This window comes from Colobus angolensis, unplaced genomic scaffold (genome assembly GCF_000951035.1).
Source record: "Colobus angolensis palliatus isolate OR3802 unplaced genomic scaffold, Cang.pa_1.0 Scaffold200, whole genome shotgun sequence".
Classification (NCBI taxonomy): domain Eukaryota; kingdom Metazoa; phylum Chordata; class Mammalia; order Primates; family Cercopithecidae; genus Colobus; species Colobus angolensis.
In genome coordinates, this window is record NW_012115156.1 from 5,652,829 (window position 1) to 5,679,123 (window position 26,295).

Genomic DNA, 26,295 nt, shown 5'->3' on the forward strand with positions numbered 1-26,295 from the left:
TCCAGCCTGGGTGACAGAGTGAGGTGAGGCTCCATTTCAAAAACAAAAACAAAAACAAAAAAATACACAAAGCTTTAGTCAAGTTTAATTTATGGATTGGTTCATAGCCAAGGTAACCTGAAGGAAGAATGAGGAATTCTACAGCACAGTACTTGAGATGCCCTTGTTTGTTATTGGGCAGCTTTCACCATCCTGTGGGGGCCCAGAAAATGCTGTTATGATTCCCTTATCTGCTAAACAAGTGCTCACAAAATAGGTAAGTGACTTAAAATATTTTTGCAAAGAAACTGATTTAAGATAATAAAGCAATGTAAATATTTATCACTTCTTGGCCTTTGGGCTAAGATCAAGTGCAGTGATATAAGCATCTAAGAACAAAAAGAAAATGCAGAGTTAAGACTCCTACTCTTAGTAGATACTTTTCAGTGTGGAAGAATTGCTTTGTAAATGCTTTTTAAAAGAAGCACCTACTACAAAATGAGCTTTTCAAAAACCAGATTGTATTAATATAGATTGTGGTGATGGTTGCACAACTCTGTGAATATGCCAAAAACTATTGAATTGCATACTTTATTTTATTTATTTATTTTTATAATGAGATAGAGTCTCACTCCATCACTCAGGCTGGAGTGCAGCGGTGCAATCTTGGGTCACTGCAACATCTGCCCCCTGAGTTCAAGCGGTTCGTATGCCTCAGCCTCTTCAGTAGCTGGAATTACAGGCATGTGCCTCCGGGCCTGGCTAATTTTTGTATTTTTAATAGAGATGGGGTTTCGCCATGTCAGCCAGGCTGATCTCAAACTCCTGACCTGAAGTGATCCACCTGCCTTGGCCTCCCAAAGTGCCAGGGGGATCTCATTACAGGTATGAGCCACAGTGCCTGAACTGAATTGCACATTTTTATGGGGTGAATTGTATGGCATGTGAATTGTATCTCAATAAAGCTCTTAAAATACAGACTGTGGCTGAAAACTTATGTCATCTGTGAGAACTCTTAACATTGGTTCACTTAAACTGGGATACATAATGTTCTGGCCTGTTAATCTAGCAAATAAAAAGTTTCAGTAGTTTTGAACCCAATTGTTAAACATGTTAAAATAAAAGTCCTTCTGAATTAATGGACAGGAACAAGTGATTCTCCTTGGGGCAAGATGGCAAAACATTATTTTAAAAGTTTTGCATAATTGTTGATGAGATTAAACAATAATTTAGTTATTGCATCAGTAACTGACAAGAAAAAAGAACCTGACCTTCAAATTGCTATGTCAAATCTTTAACAAGATTTAACACCTTATTTAACAAGGTATTTATAGGAAAGCATATTCAAAAAGCTTTCTTTTTGCTCAGAATAGTAATAGTATTACTTATACTTATTAGCTATAGTAATAGATCATGCTATTAAATTATAATTATACAATTGATAATAACATTGTCATATACAATTGATAATTATAATAAAATTAATAATATATATGTATTAATGTATTACTATATTATCCTATTTTGAGTGAGGACAAATTGCAACATTAATATAATTTCAAAATACTGTATTTTTTCATAAAAATATTTATTTTTTTATATTCTTTATGTTTCCAGATGTTTTATAATGTACATTATATCAGTACAGCATATGCACATTGTTCTTAAACATATTGGGGTACATGTTCAGATATGTTAGTGATGGAGTATTTCTCCAACTGGGTTGAGACTGCTGTCTTTTACACTGTTTTTTTTTTTTTTTTTCTTCTCTTTTTTTGAGACAGTCTCGCTTTGTTGCCCAGGCTGAAGTGCGGTGGCACGATCTTGGCTCGCTGCAACCCGTGCCTCCTGGGTTCAAGCAATTCTCATTACACGGATGTGCCACTATGCCTGCCTAATTTTTGTATTTTTAATAGAGACAGGGTTCACCATGTTGGCCAGGCTGGTCTCCAACTCCTCACCTCAAGTGATCTGCTCCCCTGGGCCTCCCAAACTGCTGGGATTATAGCTGTGAGACACCGCTTATTTCTTTTGTTTTAAATAATGTTAAACTGCTATGTTAAATAATAATAATCTCCTGAAAGACAGAATAACATAATGCTTATGAAAATGAATTCTGGAGCCAGACTCCCTGGGTTCAAGTCCTGGCTCTGCTGCTTATTGTCTGTGTAACTTTGGGTAAGTTATTTAGCCTTTCTATGCTCCAATTTTTTCATCTGTAGAATGGGGATAATGATAATATTATTGCCTCATAGAGTCTTGGGGATGATTAAATGTGTTAAACATAAAAGGTACTTAGAATATTGCCTGGCATATAGTGTTAGCTGTTGCTTTATCATCATCTAATGTAAAACCTGGAATTGGTTAAGACAAACAATTTTATGCTCCAACTATCTAATCAGGAGGTAAAGCAGTAAATGAGCTTCACCCTGGAGAGGGTTACTGTTCCTGACCCTTGACCTTAGGCCGCCATTGTAGCTTCCCCAAACACACAGGATCCTTCTGATACTGCAGTGGTGGTCTCCTTCAGTCTTCTTACTGAATACCTCACGCATTCAGCAAAATGTGTATGCTCTTCTGGGAACAGGAAGACATAGATGGCCCTCTGGTTTGATTTGAGAGAGCAATGAGATAATCTAAAGTTTCTGCTTTCTTCATTTGACAAAGATGATTTAAAGAATCTTATTAGTAAAATGTGATTAAACTATTGATTTTTCCTCTCTTTTAACTAAATCCTATTTATTTTGAAAGATTTTAAGTCTGAACTTTCCTTTTTGAATAATTCTATTTACATTTCTAGAAATTGCTACTTTACTTTTGAAGTCATTGGATGTATATTAAAAGCACTTTTCAAAAAGAAGGCAATGTCTCTATGGAGGTTAGAGATACTGTCAGTCACCTTGTTTGCTGACTTCTGAGTTATCTTGAACCATGTAAAAGGACAACAGTTAGATTTGCATTAAAAGATGTCTACATGGTGATATATTTTGGTATTCTTATTATTAAAGCACCTTTAAATATATTCCCTTCACTAGCCCTCTTAACCCTTTGATGATTATATAGATTTAACTTGATAGTTTTGTGAAAATTTCCAGGCCTTCTCAATGCATATACAGATTTGTTACACATGTGCTTGTTGTTATTTTGCAGATGGCATCATATTCTGTACTTTATTCTGAAACTTACTTTGCTTTTTGTCTCTCAAAATGCATCGTGGAACATTCTTCCATGTTAGATCTATATAGATTTACCCAGTTATTTTAGTGGCTGCATCATATTTCATCATGTGGATACTCTAAAACTTATTTACAATTTTGTTATTTATGAACTTTTTGGTTACTTCCCTACTATGTGTCAAAGTCTTATATGACCCTTTCTTTTCTTTTTCAGGGTTACCTTGGCTTTCATTGGGATCAGTTTGCTGGTTATAGGAACTACACTGGTTGGGCAGCTGCCAGACAGCAGGTGAAATGTTTCCTTCCATCCAGCCATACGTAGGACTGTTTTTACTCTTAGCTGTGTCCACAGAGAGAATATTTGTTTGATTCCTATGTATTGCATTATTATTATTATTATTTTTGAGATGGAGTCTCGCACTGTCGCCCGAGCTGGAGTGCAGTGGTGCGATCTCGGCTCACTGCAACCTCCGCCTCCCAGGTTCAAGAGATTCTCCTGCCTCAGCCTCCTGAGTAGCTGGGATTACAGTCGCCCACCACCATGCCCAGCTAATTTTTTGTATTTTTAGTAGAGACAGGGTTTCACCATGTTGGCCAGGGGGATCTCGAACTCCTGACCTTGTGATTTGCCTGCCTTGGCCTCCCAAAGTGCTGGGATTACAAGTGTGAGCCACTGCGCCCGGCCATATTGCATTAAATTTATGTTCTCTACTCATTTATTAGAATCCTGCTCACTTACTTCATCTTCATAGTCTTTCTTTGATTTTTTGTCATACTTCCATATTAATTGAAAGAAGTTTTTTCAAAGGAGAATTGAAGAAAGAAAATGAACTGAGTTATATAAGAGAATCTTATATATTGGCAAGCTCATAAGACCAAGACGAAAGAAGCTTCAGTTTATCTTTTTCAGGAATTTGTCATAATAGCCTAGTGGTTTTGAGCTACTTTTCATCAGAGTTATGTCCAGTTCTTTTGGTAGACTTTTATGATCTAATACTAAATGCACCAATGAGACTATAAGAATTGAACTGTACTGGTTCATCAGAATAGAATGCAGTATGCTGTTGTGAAAAAGCATATTAAAATTTTCATTATACTGTTTCTTAAGAGTGCCCAGAATGGCACAATAAAATGTTTCTATTTCCTTCAGCCTCAAAAACTGGCTGAGTGAACTGGTCCATCTGACTTGCTGCCGGATCTGTGTGCGATCCCTCTCTGGTACCATTCATTATCATAACAAGTGAGTATCTGCTGCCAACGTGCCTGTCTTTTTCTAGGTCAATTCAGCATGAGATTTACAAGGAAGCACTGGAAGTGGGTAGGAAGAAGTGGGTGGAGTCAGAGTGCTTCCAATATGTTCATCTCTAATTCTCAGGGTGGCACAGGCATAATGCACAAAAACACTAAATAGCAGTGTTTGCAGAAAGAATATAATAATAAACATGTAGTTGTGCTCAATAATTGGGCATTTATGGTGTGCAGGCCGGACCCTATGTTTCTTATAGCTCATCCCTATGAGATAGGCACTGTTAACTCATTTTAAAGGAGAAGAAATGTAAGCTTTGGGATTTGTTGTTTAGGGTCACAATGAATAAGCAATGGAATCAGATTTTGAACAAGGTCTGTCTGATTTTAAAAACAATGAAGTTGACAGGTCTGTAGCGTGGTGGAAATAGGACTAGATGTGGAGTCTGGAAATGTGGTCTCTAGTCTTAGTCCTGCTACTTCTAAAATTCCATAATTGAGCCTTAAAACAAAATTCTGCTTTTCTCTCCCAGAATTGTAGAGAATGAAGGTAGCAAAGGAAAGTAATTAGCTAAGTGAAAGTGATTTTGATTGCATTTGAACTACTTTTCTATTATCTCAATTTTTTTAGATTTAGCATCATTGTTTTAAAAGTTCTAGGCCAAGCATCTCTTTTTTACTGGTTTGGTCTTTCTTTCTCATTTGTAGAAGAGAAACATTTTGCCATTTGGCTTTACCATGTGGTACCAACATAAAAGAACCTTTAAACATTTTAAATTATATGATCTTACAATTGGACTATGAGTTTTAAAGTGAAGAGTAAAAGAAAATACTCTGGCAGAGGTGCAGTCAGAAGAAACACCTGTAGAAAAGGCACACTTATTACATAAAGAGGAGTTCCTAACTTCTTATAGAATTGCTTCTAATTTTAAAGAAAATGTGCTAAATAATTGTGTATTTGGTTCTCTTTCTTCTCTGTATAGGCCCAAACAAAACTACTTTGCTTTATTGGTGTCAAATGCTGGTTTCACTCTAGGGTAGAGATCCACAAACTGAACGGGAAGCCTATAGGCCAAATCTGGCCCACCATCTGTTTTCTGTAAATAACGTTTTATTGGAACACAGCCGTGCTCATTCACAGCCATGGCTGCTTTTGTGTCACAACAGCAGAGTCAAGTAATTGTGACAGGCATTGTCTGGCTTGCAAAGCTTAAAGTATTTACTATCTGGCCCTTGATAAGAAAAGTTTGCCAACCTCTGCTATAGAAGGATAGGAGGGAGGAAACTATGGTGAATTTTCTGCAGGGATTACCATGAAACCACTAAAAGTGATGTATATGAAGATAAAAATAATATGAAAATGCTTCAGATTAAATAAGTGAAAGCTATGTATTATCAATGTTAAAATCATGGGTCCCCTACCACACTCTCATCATACTGCCTAGAGATCAGCTTTTAAAGATGGGCCCATGTACCTCCAAACTTAATTTTTAAAAATATACTTAAAAAAGACCAGGCACTGTGCTCATGCCTGTGATCCCAGCACTTTGGGAGGCCGAGTAGGGCAGATCACTTGAGGTCAAGAGCTTGAGACAAGCCTGGCCCACATGGCGAAACCCTATCTCTGCTAAAAATATAAAAATTAGCCAGGCTTGATGGCACATACCCTTAATTCCAACTACTTGGGAGGCTGAGGCAGGAGAATTGCTTGAACCCCTGGAGACGGAGGTTGCAGTAAGCCAGGATTGTACCACTGCACTCCAGCCTGGGCCACAGAGTGAGACTCCATCTCAAAAAAAAAAAAAAAAAAAAAAAAAATATATATATATATATACACACACACACACACACAAACACACACACACATACACACACACACTTAAAAAAATAAGGTGACTATTTACATGCTGTGGCTATTTTAGAAGACTTTGAATTTTCCATTGTTTGTAATTGCAGGCAGTACAGACCCCAGAAGGGAGGCATTTGTGTTGCCAACCATACTTCCCCAATTGATGTTTTAATCTTGACAACGGATGGATGTTATGCTATGGTAAGAGCAGCTCATTGATATTTCAAGTAGTTGCATGTTTTATGGATTGATCAAAGTTTTTATTTTGGCACAAATTAGCAAGTTGGTTTTATGTTAGAAATGTGGCTGCGTTATACTATTGTAGCTATATAAGTTATTTGTAATATATTTACATGAGGACTATGTAGTGCAAGAAAAGGAAGGAAAATAGCCATTATATTTAAGATGGTAAAAATTTAACTTACTGAAATGCAGACATTCTTGAGCTTGATAGGACCTTGTAAAGTTGATTCCATTTTCCTTGTAAAATCCCTGCCAGTGTTTAATAATGTTTGCAACATTAAATTCTTTCTTTTTACAGTTGTACATATCCCCTAGTCCCCCAATTAGTTCTTTCTTCCTTCAGGGACTTATATGCAATTAAAAGAAATCTGGCTTTTTAACGAGGATCTAGCAAGAAAGGCAAATATTTATATCAGGTTGTCTTTCTCAGTCCTTGCCCGTAGCCCCAAAAGAAAAGAAAACGAAACAAAACACAAGAACAAACTACAAAGCCCACAGTAAAACTGTATACCTCAAAACAGCCTTTCATGGGGATGAATACAGGAATCATATTCTGGCTTTTTTTTTTTTTTTCAAATCTGTGTTTTCTGTTGCCCTTGCAAATTTGTCAAGATTTCCTGCATCTCCTTTCTGTGTCAGGTAAATTCTGCAGGATAATTGAAGCTGCATGGTGGTTAAATGTGCCTTCAGTTGGTGTTTGCCTGGACAAGGGTCCTAGAGGATCACCTTCTCGTATTTTCATGGTGGTGGGTTGGGCTTCAGGGAGAGTAGATGGATTTTATTTCACTTACCAGTTCCAGGGATTGATAGTCATGGTCTGGTGTGTTTTTCTGAGAAGGCATTTGAAGGGAGCCATTCTTGATTAAATGTCACTGCAAGTAGGAGGGTGAAGAGTATTGGCACATGTGCAGGTATTTGACTCTGCGTGGGTTACACAATCATTAAGGGAATTTTGAAGGCCTTTGCAAAAATTTCTACTTATTGCCATGTGTTTAATCTGTCTAAAATACATGGTCAGATATATAACTCTTGGACACTACATTTTAACACATTATTAAATTTCTCTAAATACTGAGCTCTTTCTGAATCCAAGGAAGCGTTAGCCACCTTTATGAAAAGACTTATGGGAATTGGTAATTCTTAATCTTTTCTTAGGTTAGGAATTAGTTGATAATTATGTACCTTTTTAAAGAAAAAACTAACATATATCTGCATCATACAAACACAATTTTATGTATAATTTCAAGGTGTTTATGGGTCTCCCTAAAGACCGTCCAAGGATCCTCATGTTAACAGCCTGGATAGACCCCCCAGCACAGTTCTCAGTGTATATAATAATCCTTGTATTTATGTGGACAAACACTTTCATGCATTATATTTGACCTTCCCTGTAATCCAATCAGGTTAGGTCTGAGATTTTATTATAGATGAGGAAGCAGAGGCTTAGGCAACCAATCTGACTATCAAAGTTGATTTTGTGCTGCTATAAGAGAATACCACAGACTGTAACTTATAATGAACAGAAACTTATTGGCTCACAGTTCTGGAGGCTGGGGGAAGTCCAATATCAGGGTGCCAGCATCTGGCCATGGTCTTCTTGCTGAGTCATCACATGGTATAAGACAGAAGGGCCAAAAGCCCAAGAAAGCAAACCCACTCCCAGAGCCATTTTGTAAGGGCATTAATCCATTCATGAGGAGAGCACCCTCATGGCCTCAGTATCTCCCGTTATGCCCCACCTCCCAAAACTGTTGCAAACCATAACACTCCTTGGTCATGGTTTTGTGTTTCAGAAATCATATTCCTCCTGTATTCTGGTCAACAAAGAGTTGAGTATAACCCATTTGTGACCAAGGACCTCAGAACTTTGTTGCCATTTTTCTTACTTTTGGATCGTGTATAACTGCAATTGCAATATATTAGTCAAAATTTAGAAAAGCATAGTAACTGCAAACTGTCCAATGGGTTGAGTGTAGAAAACTAAAGCTGACTGAATTTAAATTGGAGGTGGCGCAAGGCAGATGTGGGATGATATGGTGCCGTTAGCCTCCAGACATCAAAATTGGCCTCTTTTGACTAAATATAAACTCTGTATCTGAAGAACATCAAAGATCTCTTCTCAGTGACTCTCCTTTTATTAAAAGAAATCTATTGTTTAATTGACAAATAAAAATTATATATATTTATAGTATACAACAGATGTTTTGATAGATGTATACATTGTAGAATGGCTAAATCAAGCTAATTAACATATCCGTTACCTCACTCAGTCACTTTTCTAGTCCTTTTTTTCCTTCTAGACAAAGACCTCTACTTTTTTAAATTTAGAAATATTTTCAAGCTCACAGAAAAGTTGTAATAATAAGAAAATCACAGTAGAGCACCCTTATGCCCGTTATCCACATTTACCTATTGGCAACATTGTGCCTCATTTGCTTTGTCATTTGCTTTCTCAGGTACTGGGAAAAGCTCTCTTGTTCTGTCTCTCCCTATAAAAATGTGGGTAAAATGTTTGTATTTTTAATATATTTATTTTTAAAATTTCTTTTTTTTTGAGAGAGCACCTCACTCTGTTGCCCAGGCTGGAGTGCAGTGATGTGATCTTGGCTCACTGCGACCTCCGTCTCCCAGGTTCAAGTGATTCTCCTGCCTTAGCCTCCCTAGTAGCTGGGATTACAGGTACCCACCACTATACCCAGTTAATTTTTGTATTTTTAGTAGAGACAAGGTTTCACCAGGTGGACCAGGCTGGTCTCAAACTCCTGACTTCAGGTGATCTGCCCACCTTGGCCTCCCAAAGTGCTGGGATTACAGGTGTGAACCACTGCGCTTTTTTTTTTTTTGAGACATAGTCTTGCTGTGTCATCCAGGCTGGAGTGCAGTGGCGTGATCTCGGCTCACTGCAACCTCCGCCTCCCAGGTTCAAGTGATTCTCCTGCCTCAGCCTCCCAAGTAGCTGGGATTACAGGCACCCACCACCACATCCGGCTAATTTTTGTAGTTTTTAGTAGAGATGGGGTTTCACCATGTTGGCCAAGCTGGCCTTGAACTCCTGCCCTCAAGTAATCCACCTACCTCAGCCTCCCAAAGTGCTGGGAATACAGGTGTGAGCCACCATGTCTGGCCTATATTTACTATTTATTTCTAATATTTACATTGGAAGTCTGAATACATACAACTCTTAAGGTTTTTTCTTGCTTTCCTTCAATTCATATTTGTATCTCGTTTTTTCATAGTGAAAATCCTGTTTCCCAAAAATATCAATATGTTTACTAATTTTCTCAATTCTATAATACATCTAAAATTATTTCAGAATTGCTTCACTACTACAAACAAAAATCTAGTAAAAAGAGTTCAGAATGTTTTGCAGTTCTTACAACACCATCCAAGATGGAGGGTATGTGGTCAGACACTGTCTGTGTAAGTTTCTTTGATGTTTCCTCCTTCTTTTAATGCTGTTCTTTTATTCACTTAAAATACAATTGGGTTCATTTGCTTCAGTTTGCTTTAGTTTGTCATTTGTTCCTTACTGATTTACTTTTATTTCTTTTTTGAGTATGTAGAGTATCAATATGTTTCCAAATGTCAAAACAAAGCAGAAAAGGTATACTTATTGAAGTGCTGCTACCTTCCATGTTCATTCCATCCCATTCCTTCCTACTCTTGTAGGTTCATTGACTTTGGTGTTTCTTTTTGTAGAGATAAACACATGTATGTGTATTATTTCCGCTTTAGTCTTATACAAAAGGTAGCATTCTGTATTTGTTCTTTTGTCTTTTTCATTTAACAATATCTCCTGGAAGTTACTCTTTATCAGTCATAGAGATCAACCTTGCTGTGTTCCCAGCTACATAGTACTCCATTATTTGTATGTACCATTGTCTATTTATCTAATTTCTTATATTTGGACATTTAGGTAGTTTCTAATATTTTGCCATAACAAGTAATGCTGTAGTTAATAGCCTTGTGCATATATATTTTCATTTTGTTGGAAGTTTATCTTCAGAATAAATTTCTAGGAGAAGAATTATTGAAATGAAAGATGAATGTATATGCAATTTTGTAGATGTCGCCAAATTTTCTTCCATTTGTATTGTAATCTGCTCCCTTCCCCCAGGCAATGTATGAAAGTTATCCATGGCCTTATGTCAGAATGTATTGTCAAGCTTTTAAATCTTTGTCAGTGTGATGGGTTTGAAATGTTATTTCAGTGTAGTTTTAATTTGCATTTCTCTAATCTTGACCCAGTTGAAAAACCTCTACTTTTTGAAGTTAGAGGATTGCTAGCACAAGAACATAACTTAAAATTCAAAGGTGCTACTAAAGAATACCTTTTTGCTTATATTTGACCTTTCAGACTCTTTGATCAGACTAAGAACTTCAGTCCATAGAAGGCCAATCTTTTCTTTGAGTGGAGAATAGAAATTTGTTGGTACTTAAAAAACTTTCTTTGGACAACTGTGCCTTTTACATGTTTTCCCTTTCTTATGGTACTTCTAGGTTGGCCAGGTTCATGGCGGCTTGATGGGAATTATTCAGAGAGCTATGGTCAAGGCTTGTCCTCATGTCTGGTTTGAACGCTCAGAAATGAAGGATCGACATCTGGTTACTAAGAGGTAAGCAGTGAAATTACTCAGAGTTCACTGGAGTAGCATAAAAGCTGACAAATCTTGGCCTTCCTACCAAAGAGGGCCGAGCAACACTGAGTCTCAAAACTAAAACAGAGCTCTGTTTGCACTTGAATTTTTCTGGCAAATCACCTGTCTTAGCCACATTTATTATTATTATTATTATACTTTAAGTTCTAGGGTACATGTGCACAACGTGCAGGTTTGTTACATATGTATACATGTGTCATGTTGGTGTGCTGCACCTGTTAACTCATCATTTACTTTAGGTATATCTCCTAATGCTACCTCCCCTCTCCCCTACTCCACAACAGGCCCTAGTGTGTGATGTTCCCCACCCTGTGTCCAAGTGTTCTCATTGTTCAATTCCCACCTATGAGTGAGAACATGTGGTGTTTGGTTTTCTGTCCTTGCGATAGTTTGCTCAGAATGATGGTTTCTAGCTTCATCCGTGTCCCTACAAAGGACATGAACTCATCATTTTTTATGGCTGCATAGTATTCTGTGGTGTATATGTGTCACATTTTCTTAATCCAGTCTATCACTGATGGACATTTGGGTTGGTTCCAAGTCTTTGCTATTGTGAATAGTGCCGCAATAAACATACGCGTGCATGTGTCTTTATAGCAGAATGATTTATAATCCTTTGAGTATATACCAAGTAATGGGATGGCTGGGTCAAATGGTATTTCTAGTTCTAGATCCTTGAAGAATCACCACACTGTCTTCCACAATGGTTGAACTAATTTACAGTCCCACCAACAGTGTAAAAGTGTTCATATTTCTCCACATTCTCTCCAGCACCTGTTGTTTCCTGACTTTTTAATGATCGCCATTCTAACTGGTGTGAGATGGTATCTCATTGTGGTTTTGATTTGCATTTCTCTGATTGTCTTAGCCAGATTTTTTTTAAATGTAATTCTGTAGTCATGATGGGATATATGATGGGATTAGAAGGCCAATGTATTTATATTGCTGTGACTTAGATATAGTCCAGTCACTGAATCTTCAAAGATAAAAATTACCACCTTTAAATTAGATATGTTCTCACTTGAGTATGAGCAATTAAAAAAAAATTAGATATGTATATTTCACCTCAAGGAAAAATATATGAAAAAGGAAAAAGATACCACCTTGAAGGTTAAATAATTGATAACTACTTGATAATAGATGATTGTTTTCTGAATGATTGTCATCACTTAAGTCCAGCTAGAAGCTGGGCATGGTGACTGATGTCTGTAAGCCATGCACTTTGGGAGGCCATGGTGGGAGAATGGCTTGAACCCAGGAGTTCGAGACCAGCCTGGGCAACATAATGAGACCTCATCTCTATAAAAAAAAAAAAAATAAAATTAGCCGAATGTGGTGGCATATGCCTGTGGTTCCAGCTACTTGGGAGGAAGGATCGCTTGAGACCATGAGGTTGAGGCTGCAGTGAGCTGAGCCTCACTACTGCCCTCCAGCCTGGGCAACAGGGGGAGACCTTGTCTTAAAAAAAAAAAAGGTTCAGCTAGAGACAGAAGAATGGGAGAATGAACCTTTGGGGTTTAAGGTAAAGTTGAGCTACCAGAAACCTTTGTTAGGAAACAGCTTTTGGCCTGAGGCCTTTGACTGAAGGCACATTGGTTATTGCTTCTATAAACACATTCTATTCTTAAGAACATAATGAAAAGTATTTGCTGAATCTGCTTCAAGTTAGAGAAACGATTTCCTATCTTGAGATCATTTGGCAGTGGGACACTGTGGCAGCTGCAGTCTGGCTACCTCAGCCCTTACCAGCTCTGGAGAGAAGAGCTGGGAATATAGTGTTGGCAGGCAGGACAGGACCTAAGCCTGGAAGAATGTCAGTCTTTCTCAGCTTCATGGTGTGCAAATGGAAAGTTCAACCTGAATCGTTTAAGGATTGTCTTGTACTTAGTGGCCACAGTGCAGATAGGTCCAGCAACCCAATATTCCCATTTTTCAGATGAGGTAACCTAAGTACATGGAAAAGAGCACAAAGCTCATGACACAGAGTCTCCAGAGTCCATGTCACATGACTGTCTAGTACTCTTTTTTAAGAACAGGCGAAGATACTGAAAATCACTTACTTTGGTCCAGGCATGTTGGCTCATGCCTATAATCCCAGCACTTGGGTAGGTTGAGGCGGGTGGATTGCTTGAGCTCGGGAGTTCGAGACCAGCCTGGGCAACATGGTGAAATGCCATCTCTACAAAAAGTACAAAAACTTAGCTGGGTGTAGTGATGCACATCTGTGGTCCCAGCTACTTGGGAGGGTGAGGAGGGTGGATTGCTTAAGCTCAAGGGTTGGAGGTTGCAGTGAGCCAGGATCATGCGCCTGCACTCCAGCCTGGATGAAAGAGTGAGACCCCATCTCAAAAAAAAAAAAAAATCACTTACTTTGAAATTTGAGAAATTACAATAATGCAGATCTTCTTATACTTTTTTAGAAAGGAAACAACTTCAAATTTATTTCTTTTACCTATATCTCAATTCTTTTCTCCTTATTGCTTCACAATTGTGCCAGTAAAGTGCAAAGAATATCAAAAAGGACATCCACCTCTCTCTTTAAAAAGGCAAAATTTTGATCCTTTTTTTTTTCATAGACTAAAAGAACATATTGCTGATAAGAAGAAATTACCCATATTAATTTTTCCTGAAGGTAAGAATGGGCCTGCCTACTGAGCTATAGTTGATAACAATAAACCACCAAAAATGTGTGAGGAACAGAATTGCCATGGAATTGGCAACCTTAGCCCAGATCTCTGCTCTTACAGGAATGGGATGTCATTCTCTGAGCTATTAATTCCTTGCTTTCTTTTGAAATTTGATAGAAGTCATGTTACCTTTTTAATTCAAAAGTCATTTCTGGGTAGTGAACCGAGAGCAGAATTGTCCATGATTTTAAGGGTTGCATGTATTGAAATTATCACCTGTTGAGAAGAAGTTATACCTACCCATAGGCTCATAGAGCGTTCAGTAGAAAAGTAAAAGATTATTGTTAAACCTGCTTAGTTAGAACTATTGGATTACTACTTTGGCAGGGTTTGGCTTATGATATGGTAGTACAATGCCTGTAATTTTGATATTTTAAATTATTTTATATCAAAATAATTTCTTTTAAAATTTATTTTTAAAATGACTCCCTTTAAAAATATTCGTGCTCCTACTGTCACCCCCTTGCAGGAACTTGCATCAACAATACTTCAGTCATGATGTTTAAAAAGGGGAGCTTTGAAATTGGAGGAACCATACATCCAGTTGCAATTAAGGTAAAACAGATACCATAATAAGAATAATAATTATTATTGTAAAGATATTGTATTGGTAATTTTATTTTGGTAGCATTTGAAACTTAAAATTTGCAAGAACGAAGAACACCAGTTTTTGAATGCACCAGTCCTCTGCACTTTGCCTCCTCTGCTTTCTCATGCGCTCACTCTCTATCTGTAGATAGATGTATACTGGGTGACTCTCTGTGCCAGGCGCTGTATTTGCTCATAGTATTAAGTGAAACAGTTGCTGTTCCTGCTTTCATCAGCCTTCTAGTTAAGTGTGGAGACAGATATTTAATAGTCACATAAATAACTTGTTGCTGCACTCTGTGGTTCTATTTAGAAAAGTAGTCAGCTCTAGTCAGACGTGTTAGCTGGCCTGGTTTACTTTTTTTTTTTTTAAATCAATTCTATCAAGTGAAATAACTTCTCTTTTTCCTAGAGTCTGATAAAGCTGTTTGGCCTACCACATTTAAAACATTGGGCATGGATGAGAAACCACCCTTAGTTCATAAGTGGGATGTATTTTCTTTTCTTTTTTCTCAGTATAACCCTCAGTTTGGTGATGCATTTTGGAACAGTAGTAAGTACAACATGGTGAGCTACCTGCTTCGAATGATGACCAGCTGGGCCATCGTCTGTGATGTGTGGTACATGCCCCCGATGACCAGAGAGGTATTCCTTAGCTAACACTTTATCTAATCAGTTAGAGACAAGGAGACCTTCACCTGAAAACCTGGGTGTCTCCCTTCTCCATGTCATGCTTTTCTGCTTTCTCAGCAAATGAGTCATTTTTTAAATAATGTATTTAGCTCACTTTCAATCAAACCATTTTATATTTAGAGATTCTTTTCCATGTTGGTTTTACAATTGCTCTTGGTTTATTGAACCTACAGATATTATCTTGGGTAAGACTAATAAAGAGCGTGATAAATATATGCACATGGTAAAAAATTAAACAATATAGCACTGCATTTTCTTGATAGAACAAATGATTGATTAAGAATAGAAAGCATTTGAGCTGAAATATGAATCTTATATTTTAAAACAAATACAAATGATTATGAGACGGTATTAAAAACTCGATAAACTAAGATGTTCTTGTAATTTTTTTTTTTTTTTTTTTTAAACCAGGAAGGAGAAGATGCAGTCCAGTTTGCTAACAGGGTTAAGTCTGCTATTGCTATACAAGGAGGCCTGACTGAACTTCCCTGGTAAGAGATCTTTCAGAAGTACTATCACTTTTTTTTTTTTTTTGAGAGAATGCCTCACTCTTTTACCCAGGCTGAAGTGCAGTGCATGATCATAGTTCACTGTAGCCTCGATTGCCTGAGCTCAAGGGATCCTTCCATCTCAGCCTCCCGAGTAGCTGGGACTACAAGTGCTTGTCACCATGCCCAGCTATTTTAAAATTTTTTGTAGAGATGGGGTGTCACTGTGTTGCTCAGGCTGGTCTCAAACTCCTGGGCTTGAACTCCTGCCTGAGCCTCCCAAAATTCTGGGATTACAGTCATGAGCTACTGTTCCTGGCCTTTTTTTTTTTTTAAACTAAAAAAAGTCACTGGTAATAATGTCATTTATCATTCTAGTTAGTTATAGATTTAGCTGAAAGTAATAGTGGTTTATACATAACAATGGCTTAAGTAAGATAGAAGTTTATTTCTCACTTAAACATAACCAGTCAAGGCTGGTAACAGCTCAATCTGTATTGCTTTACTCTCCCCAATTTGTGCTTCTCTTATGGTCCAAGATGGCTGTTCCAACTCTACTCAGCATGTGTAGCAAATGGCTATGAGGAAGGAATTTTTAAAAGGATACACCCATCTCTAAGAGCACAAGCTGAGAGTTGTATATCCCACTTATACTTGTATCCATTGGCTAGTACTCAAGTCATGTGATAACACCTAGCTGCAAAGGAAGCTGGGGAATGTAGTCATTATTCTGGGTGGTCATGTGCCTATCTCACATTTAGGGTTCTTTTTCTGAAGAAGAAAGGGAAAATGGATTTGTGAGTAGGGCAGACATTGGGAGGCAAGGGGCTACTTACAGACTCATTCATATTTAACTCTAGCCATAACTATATAATAAGAAAATTGAACAACTTGAAAGAAGGGAAATAAGTGAAATATTTTAGTTATGGATCACTATGGTTTTGTTTGAAGAAGATTGAACGTAGGTGAATGTATTAGTCTGCTTGGGCTGCCAGACAAAATACAGTAGTCCCCTGGGATAATGGGGGATATGTTCCAACAGCCCTAGTAAATTCCTAATACGATAGTACAAATCCTATATAGACTATGTTTTTTTCTTTATGTACATAGCTATGATAAAGCTTAATTTATAAATTAGTCATAGTAAAAGATTAACAATAACAACTAATAAAATAGAACAATTATAATAATACACTGACTAATAAAAGTTTTGTGAATGTGGTCTCTCTCTTTCTCAAAATATCTTAATATTTTCCCAGGTTGACTGTGGGTAACTGAAACCATGGAAAGCAAAATCTTGGATAAGGGGGGAGTTACTGTACCACAGACTGGGTGGCTTAAACAACAGAACTTTGTTTTCCCACAGTTCTAAAGGCTGGAAGTTTGAGATTAGGGTACATTATGGTCAGTTTTTGATAAGGGCTCTCTTCTTGTGTTGCAGATAGCTGCATTCTCCTGTGTGCTTACATGATCTCTTCTTTGTGCAGGCGTGAAGAGAGAGAGTGCATGTTCTCTAGTGTTTCTTTTTATAAGGGCACTAAACTCATCTAACCCTAATTACCTCCCAAAGGATCCATCTCCAAATAGCACCACATTGGTAGTTAGGGAATTTTTGGGGGGACAAAAACATTCAGTCTATATCAGTGAAGGTTAACTATACCTACATTATAGTGGGAGGTTGAATTATTATTATTATTATTATTATTTGAGATGGAGTCCTCTCTGTCACCCAGGCTGGAGTGCAGTGGTGCAATCTGGGCTCACTGCAACTTCTGCCTCCTGGGTTCAAGCAATTCTCCTGCCTCAGCCTCCTGAGTAGCTGGGACTACAGGTGTGCACCACCATGCCCAGCTAATTTTTTTCGTATTATTAGTAGAGATGGAGTTTCACTATGTTGTCTAGGCTGCTCTCGAACTCCTGACCTCAGGTGATCAGCCTCAGCCTCCCAGAGTGCTAGGATTACAGGCATGAGCTCCCTGTCCTGGCGACTGGATTCTTATTTTACATACAGGGTGTTAAATTAGCAGTCTGTCACAAAACAGTCTATACTTCAAGTTCTATGCAGTTAATAAAGTTCCTGCTGTCTTTTTTGGTGTTTGAAAAACACTTTGCATGAAAAGTTTATTTGAGGCAATTGTAGCAATGTTTCTAGGAGGAGGATTTGGCCATCTGAGTCAGGCTGTCAGCCAGGAAACCAAGGACCCTCCTGAACCAGCAGAGGATGGTTTAAGGTGTCTGCCTCTAGAAGAAGGGCTGGCTAGATATTATACAGTAAGCATTCACTTCACATCATTGATAGGTTCTTGTAGGCTGTGACTTTAAGCAAAATGACTTTATAGTAGGTTCTTGAATAGATAACATCATTTTGTTCAATGTACTTTCTTTATAATGTTGATGAGAAAAAATATTGGGTTTTGTTATAAATCATTTTGTTTAAAGTTACAGTTTCTAAGAACCTATCAATGGTGTTCAGGGAGGACTTACTGTACTCCGTTATGCAATGGCAGGGAGTATCACTAAAATATTTATCCATTCACATAGCGTGAATACAACTTATTGTGTCCAGGTAAACCAGTTTCTGATACCCATTATGCAAATTAACAAACCACTAATTTCTACAGTGAAAACTCATTTCTAAAATTTGTTATGCAAGGACCTGGTGCAGTGGCTCAGGCCTATAATCCCAGCACTTTGGGAGGCTGAGTTGGGTAGATCACCTGAGTTTAAGAATTTGAGACCAGCCTGGGCAACATGGCGAAACCCTGTCTCTACAAAAAGAATACAAAAATTAGCTGAGCGCCGTGGCGCACACCTGTAGTCCCAGCTACTCGGGAGGCTGAGGCCTGAGAATCCTTGAACCCAAGAGGTTGAGGCTGCAGTGAGCTGAGATCGCGCCACTGCACGGCAGCCTGGGTTACAGAGCGAGACCCTGTCTCAAAAATAAATAAATTAATTAATTAATTAAATTTGTTATGCTAATTAACAAAGCTTGAGAAATCGATGGGCAATAAAGATAAAGATAGCTGAAGCCATTAGTGGCATCTCTGAAAGGCAGCCTTCTGATTAAATGCTGGCTAACCACCCTAGAGTATGAGTTCTTGACTAAAAGGGTATGTGACTTGAGTTCCATACACCCTGGAGTATGAAACTGACTAGTCCTAAGGCATAGGTTAGGACTAAACATTTCTGTTACACTATCTACATTGGAATATGTTAAACTAAATGACAGAATCATAGCATCATAAAACTATATAAAACGACCTTGGTCCACAAATGTCCTATAACCCATGGTCATATGTGCAGCTGGGTTCCTTTTCCTTATTCAGTTTTTAAAACTCTTTATACACCCTTTATCTTAGCTGACACTCAGCCCTCCTGCTTCTACCCTGAAGTCAGTGTCTGTAGTCTCAGACACAGAGGAAGGGAAGAAAGCCTTGAGAGGCAAGAACCACCTAGGGGAGTCAGCCAAGTACAGACTCTCCATCAGAGTGGCTGAACTAAATCTGTCAAAAATGATCCTCAGAATCGTCCAATTTCCTTTTATCAGGCCATATGCAATTATACAATAAAATTACTTTTAATTACCTAGCCTCTTAAAGAAAAGAAAGTGGCCTCATTGCCTTTCTAGATATATTTGTCATGTACCTATTGGATATGAATTAACATATCTAGGTTTTTTTTTCATAGATTGAGTGAAAATATAATTTTATGATCTTAAACTGGCTCTTACATATGGCTGCTCCTTTCCTTAAAAACTAAGACCTGCTGCCATTGCAAAGGGGAATTGGGTAAAATTTTGAAGTCTCTAGGGGTGGCAAGTCACAGTTTAAGTGCTTAGGGCAGCATGAGGTTTATTGGGTGCTTGGGAAGGAGAATTGTACAAAATGATGTCAGATTGCTCAAGACTTAAATTTTTGCCTGTTCTGGGCTTGGATCTTGTGAAAGGAGAAAGGCCTTTCTATTTCTTTAGTTGCCTTAGTTCTCACTATTCAGAATTCAGGTAAGTGCTGTTAATAGAAGAAGCTCATTTGGATAAAAGAGGCTTATGTGGACAATTCTGTGGACCTAACAACAAATTATCATCTTGTTTCATGAAAACTTCCCACAACTGACCCCCCGGATGATTTGTGGATCACAGTCTGTTTTTAAGTTGAGGACTTATTGCTGCGTCTTAGATTTGACTCTAGAAGCCAGAACACTGCATTGGTCTCAAGCAGGTGTCTCTATGGAGGTCAAGTTCTGTCCTCATGGCATTGAGTTCACTGGCTAACCTATGATCATTCATCATCATCAGAAAGCATTTGGTAAACATGCATGCTTAACTAGGTTAAAATTAAACAGTCAGAGTATAAAGTAAGTGAGTTCTCAGCCCATGCTCTCCTAGCAGTTAAAATCTAAAACATTAGATTAGGAGCCAGATAGTGACCTATGGCAGTCCAAACTACTCCCAGCAACTCCTTTGTTTCTTTGTGTGTAATCCAAAGAAGGAAAAGCCTGCAGAGTTCTTATACCCAGGCAGGCACCCTGGAGAGAGTTCAAAGATTTACAGGTTCTGAATGAAGGAATGCTGCTTACATAGGCACTTCTGGTTGAATGCAACTTGTGATTTTGTTGTTTGTTTTATTCTGAGTCTGTTTTGGAATATAAAAGATTATAAATGCTGGAAATATAGTGCTTTGAATGAAAATACAACTTGTTAAACATAGATAGGGTTATATTTGAACAATGATTTATCTTTTCTGAATAATCATTTATCTTTAAGAAATTTACCCACACATATACAGTATACCCTTACCGTTTCTTCTGTGTATATTTTAAATTTTCCTATGGTTTTCCAGTAAGACATAGGTAGATGAAAAACTAGTATTTTGTTTTCCTTAAGGAACAATATAGAGAAATAATCCTAGTTTTAATAATCCTTGTTTCAGTCCAATTTTTGTTTTTTTTTGTTTTTTTGAGACGAAGTTTCACTCTTGTTGCCCAGGCTGGAGTGCAGTGGCATGATCTCGGTTCACCACAACCTCCGCCTCCCAGATTCAAGCGATTCTCCTGCCTCAGCCTCCCAGGTAGCTGGGATTACAGGCATGCGCCACCATGCCCAGCTAATTTTGTATTTTCAGTAGAGACAGGGTTTCACCATGTTGACCAGACTGGTCTCGAACTCCTGATCTCAGGTGATCCATCCACCTCAGCCTCCCAAAGTGCTGGGATTACAGATGTGAGCCACTGCACCTGGCCAATCCAAATATTTAATACACCACCCCTTAACTTCTAAAGAAACTGAGTTGGAGATATTGTTACTTATTTTAACCAAACATCAGAGAGATTGTTGCTTCCTCAAAGCAATGTATATTTGGCAAGTGGCAGGGCAGAGACTGAAATCTGGGTCTTCCTGTTTCCAAATCCAGTGTTCTTTCCCTTATTTCATCCCAGCTGCCTAAGCGTCATGGCATCATGCAGCATGTTATTATTAAGTTAACTCTTTTAAATCACCACTGTAAAGTATCTTTTATGTATCTGTCTTGCTGTTCGCAGGGATGGAGGACTAAAGAGAGCAAAGGTGAAGGACACCCTCAAGGAAGAGCAGCAGAAAAATTACAGCAAGATGATTGTGGGCAATGGATCTCTCAGCTAAGAGGACAGCTGACAGCCTTTAGATCTAGAACTAGCCCTTAGAAATGGAATGGCTTTGTTTTTTGTTTTGTTTTTATGATTGTTAATCTTTTCTACAGAATGATTGTCTCTACCTCTTTATGCCAGAGGCAGAACCTACAGGTGCCCTTTTTGGCTTTTGTTGTTGTTGTAACATTAGCCCCATGGATTGTAAGGTGGTTTACTGAGTTCAGACAGATTCTGCTTTGATAAAATGATGGCGTCACTGTTGACTGAATGAAATATTTGTATAGAAAAAAGTGCTTATAAAATGTGTTTGGAACTCATCGATAGGGTAATTCTCCAAAAATGCCCAAACTCTCTTTTTATAATTAGCCTTGCCACTTTCTTCAGTCACTTAAATGGTGAGATTACACATCAGTGCAAGATGACCATTATGGTTATGGTCTACTGCAAGGTTGAAAGGAAAAATGGAGGATTGTATTTAGGAAAAGGGACAACTTTGTGGCCACCTGCTCTGAAAGTCAAAAGGAAACATAAATTAGTGTTATTAGTATGTTGGAAGAGAAATACTATTTTTCTTTTTCACAGGAGTTCTCTGGCCCTGTGAACTCCACCTTGAGCAATGTCACAGATTACAGTTATTTTGCAGGTGAATTAAGCTTCACCAAAGAAAAGTGAGTCAAAGTTAATGTGTATGTGCATTTATATGTAGGCAGCTCATAGAGCACATTTTAGCCAGCAACTGGTAACAAAGAGCTTAGTTTTCCTTGTTTGAATGCTGTAGATCTATACCTAGTACCCCTCCCATCTACTGATTTGTTTGTTTTTGTAACCAAACACATTTTCAGATAGAAGGAGCCTTAAAAAAAAAAAAAATCACATTGAGTAACTTCAGTATGAATGAATGAGAGTGTGTGGAGCTACCCCTCACCCTCCAACCCTTTGTGGTTTATTCCCTAATTTTCCCAGTCTCTTAAACAGAAAAAATGACTGATATAATTACCTTTTGGAAACTGAGCCTTAATTTTTTTTAGAGGGAGAAATAAGTTTTCCCCAACTCACACAGCATAAGCAATGTTTGACAGCAATATAATGCCGTTGTAAACTCCTGAGAGTATTGTATCTGTTCTGGTAACCATGTACAGAATGTGAAACTGTCTTATGAATATAAATAAATTCTATATTTCTAAATGTGTATTGCATTATTCCTCCCTCCCTTCCCCCCTTTTCTGGTTTTGAGTAAGTTAAATTCTTTTCTATTACAAACAAGAGTTTTTTGTTTTTCATTTCAGTGACATAGTTAGATTTTATTGGACTGGAACAAATGGGAAATAAGAACATGAGTCACTGACTCTCTCCCCCCTCCCCCCGCTTAAATCTTATTTTTTAGTCTGGTTATTTGGACTCTGGCCCTGTGAACTCCACCTTGAGCAATGTCACAGATTACAGTTATTTTGCAGGTGAATTAAGGCAATTATATCTAACTAGGTAGGCCTAGCCTAGCACTATCAGTTTATACTCTTATCTATCTAGCTAGTTGGATTTCATCCCAAAAGAGAACTTGCAAATAGGTTACTCTCATGGCCATCCACCTCTCTGTTCTCACTCTCCCTACTTTCCCTTTGTTGTTTGGTGAAATTTTGCCCCACAAACTCTATTAGGAGTGATCTTGACTGAAAATTAGCAAATCCAAATATGTATGTTGGGTGACTTTTTGTCTTATTTTTTCTCAGAAAAAAGAGTGCCTTTAAAAAAAAATTCTATGTTAATTATGGCATGAATTAATAAATCTATTTCATCAGTCCAGTTCTCAGAAAAGTGTATCTTTCCAAGAGCACTGTAAAAATAGCGATGCTATCATGTATTCACTAGATAACCTAATAGTGTCTCTATCTGAACTTTTGTCTTGTAGGTCTGATTTACACAACTAGTTTTCGGGTTGCTTGAGGAATTGCCATGTTGTTGAAACTATGTTTTTGGAAAGCTGATATTGCTCAGATTTAGTGTATGCTCCTTAGAACTCCTTTTACATTTGCTTTCCTTAATATTATTCCATACCCGCTTTAGAGATACTGTGTCCAGAGTTTAGTATTCCTGAGTCTTCCTTAATTGTAAGGCAATATGAAGGGAAGGCAGGATTTGGTAGAAAAATCTCATCAGATAAGCTGAGCTTTCATTGAACCCTTGCATACATTCATTAATTGAGCCTCAGGTTGCCCTATTTTTATTTCAATTCTTTGTCCTGGGGTCATATTTATAGACAGCAGGTTCTAGGAATGCCAAGGATTTCTAAAATATGCCACATTCTGGGACTGGATGAGCAGCCGTGTGTGAAACAGTAAATATACTTGGAGCGCAGGGGAAATAGTTTCAGATGCCACTCTGGGGCAAAGAACAATCTCAGGGGAAGTTTCCCTGCGTCAACAGACTTTCCAAGGCATAGTCACCTTTGTCTTGGTGATTTGCATGATCTCGGTGCCTATGTTGCAGTTTGCACATTCTGTTGATATTTTAACGTACATGATAAGGGTTGTTGGTTTCTTGTGGGTACAAATAACGTATTGTAGTCATGAGGACTGCCTCTTGGCCAAAGCTGCTCTCAGGTTTTTTTTTCCTTCAATATGGCACTATTGACCTAAACTGCTTCATGATAGAAAAGGGTAGGTTATGATAGGAGGATAGGCCGGGGGTGGAGGTGGGGTGGAGGGAAGTGGGAAAGGGTGTTGGGGGTGTTGGGGGCAAGGCTGGGATCTGGGATTGATACTGCTAGGGGCCGTAATAAGTATCTTCACAAAAGCTTTGTGTTTGCTTTTGTTTTTTAACAGCTGTTTCTAGTGGATTGGTACTAGATATGATTTTTTAAAAAAATAATGGTTAAGATAATGGGATTAAAGGGACAGAGAGTCATAAAACAAAACATTTTCTTTATTTTTTCTTTTTTTGTTTTTTGAGATGGACTGTCACTCTGTTGTCCAGGCTGGGGTGCAGTAGTGTGATCTCAGCTCACTGCAACCTCCGCCCCCTGGGTTCAAGTGATTCTCCTGCCTCAGCCTCCTGAGTAGCTGGGATTACAGACATGCGCCACCATGCCCGGCTAATTTTTGTATTTTTAGTAGAGACAAGGTTTCACCATGTTGGCCAAGCTGGTCTCAGATCGCTGACCTCAGGTGATCCGCCCACCTTGCCCTCCCAAAGTGCTGGGATTACAGGCATGAGTCACTGCACCTGGCCAGTTCTATTTTTTATTACACATTCCTTTTTTAATGATCAGTACATATTTATTATTATTACTACTGCTGTAAGCAAGCATTGAAGATTGGCTCATAATGTCTTCTACTTGCCATATGTCTTTATTAGCTCAGTTCATATTCATACCCCTTTTTATAGGTGATAGATGGTAACTTCTCAATCCTGTGTCTTTTCATTCAGAATCAGCATTTGTTCCCAAATAAAATAATTTCAGTCATCCACAACACTGTCTTGCAGGCCTATTTTTCAAAATTGGGCAGTCTAGGGAAAGGGCTTTCCTTTGGTTTTGTTGTTTTCTTTCCTCGTGTATAGTGACTGTGCCCAAAATGTAAAGAAAATCAAGAAATTACAAAATATATCATCAAGCTATTCATATTAAATGTAAAACACTAAGTAATATTTAAGTTAATTTGTGGCTTGTAAAAACTTTGGAACCTTATATAATGAACTAATGGCACATAATTTCTGAGAGTTTTAATTAGACTTGGTATTTGCAGCATCAGCCTTAGCATACCTATTTTTAAATTATTAATTGATAGATAATTGTGCATAATTATGAGGGACAGTGTGGTATTTTGATACATGTGTACAATGTGTAGTGATCAAATCAACATAATTAGCAAATCCATCACCTTAAACATTTACCATTTCTTTATATTGGAAACATTCAAAATCCTGCCTTCCAGCGATTTTAAAATGTACAAAAAGTCAGGCATAGTGGCTCATGCCTGTAATCTCAGCACTTTGGGAGGCTGAGGCTGGTGGATCACTGGAGATCAGGAGTTTGAGAGCAGCCTGGCCAACATGAAACGCCGTCTGTACTAAAAATACAAAATTTAGCTGAGCATGATGCCATACACCTGTAATTCCAGCTACTTGGAAGGCTGAGACAGGAGAATCACTTGAACCTGGGAGGCGGAGGTTGCAGTGAGCTGAGATCGCACCACTGCACTGCAGCCTGGGCAACAGAGTGAGACTGTCTCAAAAAAAAAAAGAGAAAATACACAATAAATTGTTAACTCCAGCCACCCTACAATGCTATATAGAACACCAGAATTTATTCCACTTATCTGGTTATAAATTTGTATCTGTGAACCAGTCTCTCCCTATACTCCTCTTCCTCCTACCCTTCTCAGCCTTTAGTAATCACTATTCTACTCTCTACTTCCACGAGATCAACTTTTTTAGCATCGACATATGAGTGAGAACATGTGGTATTTATCTTCCTGTGCTTGGCTAATTTCACTAACCATTACTGTCCTCCAGCCTCAGCCATGTTGCTGTGAATGACAGGATTTCATTCTTTACGTGGCAGAGTAGTATTCCATTGTGTATATACACCACATTTACTTTATCCATCCATCTGTTGATAGACACAGGTTTATTCCATATTTTGGCTACTGTAAATAGTGTAATAAACATGGCAATGCAGATATCTCTTCGACATTCTGATTTTCTTTCCTATGGATAAATACTCAGTACTGGAATTGCTGGGTCATGTGGTGGTTCTATGTTTAGTTTTTGAGGAACATCCATACTGTTTCCTGTAACAGCTGTCATAATTTACATCTTCATCAACAGTGTATAAGAGTCCCCCTTTCTCTGGCCCTTTGCCAGCATTTGTTATTTTTTTGTCTTTTTTATGATACCCATTCTAACTGGGGTGAGATGCTATCTCATTGTGGGTTTGATTTGCATTTCCATGATGATTAATGATGTTGAACGTTTTTTGTAAACTTGATCATATGCATATCTTCTTTTGAGAGATGTCTATTCAGATCATTTGACCATTTTAAAATCAGATTATTGCTCTTTTCCATGGCG

At 38.0% G+C, this 26,295-nt stretch overlaps 1 protein-coding gene across 1 annotated transcript in view; it reads left to right on the top strand.

The window, feature by feature from the left end:
* Positions 1-21,793, top strand: part of AGPAT9 (1-acylglycerol-3-phosphate O-acyltransferase 9) — an 84,080-nt gene extending 62,287 nt beyond the window's left edge. Inside the window, exons 5-13 of the mRNA XM_011941785.1 lie at positions 3,370-3,444; positions 4,306-4,395; positions 6,357-6,450; positions 10,993-11,108; positions 13,727-13,782; positions 14,307-14,392; positions 14,942-15,070; positions 15,530-15,609; positions 21,142-21,793. Of these exons, the coding sequence (XP_011797175.1) occupies positions 3,370-3,444; positions 4,306-4,395; positions 6,357-6,450; positions 10,993-11,108; positions 13,727-13,782; positions 14,307-14,392; positions 14,942-15,070; positions 15,530-15,609; positions 21,142-21,241 (826 nt within the window). The 3' untranslated portion in view covers positions 21,242-21,793. The remainder of the gene's footprint in view (positions 1-3,369; positions 3,445-4,305; positions 4,396-6,356; positions 6,451-10,992; positions 11,109-13,726; positions 13,783-14,306; positions 14,393-14,941; positions 15,071-15,529; positions 15,610-21,141) is intronic.
* The last annotated feature ends 4,502 nt before the right edge of the window (positions 21,794-26,295 follow it).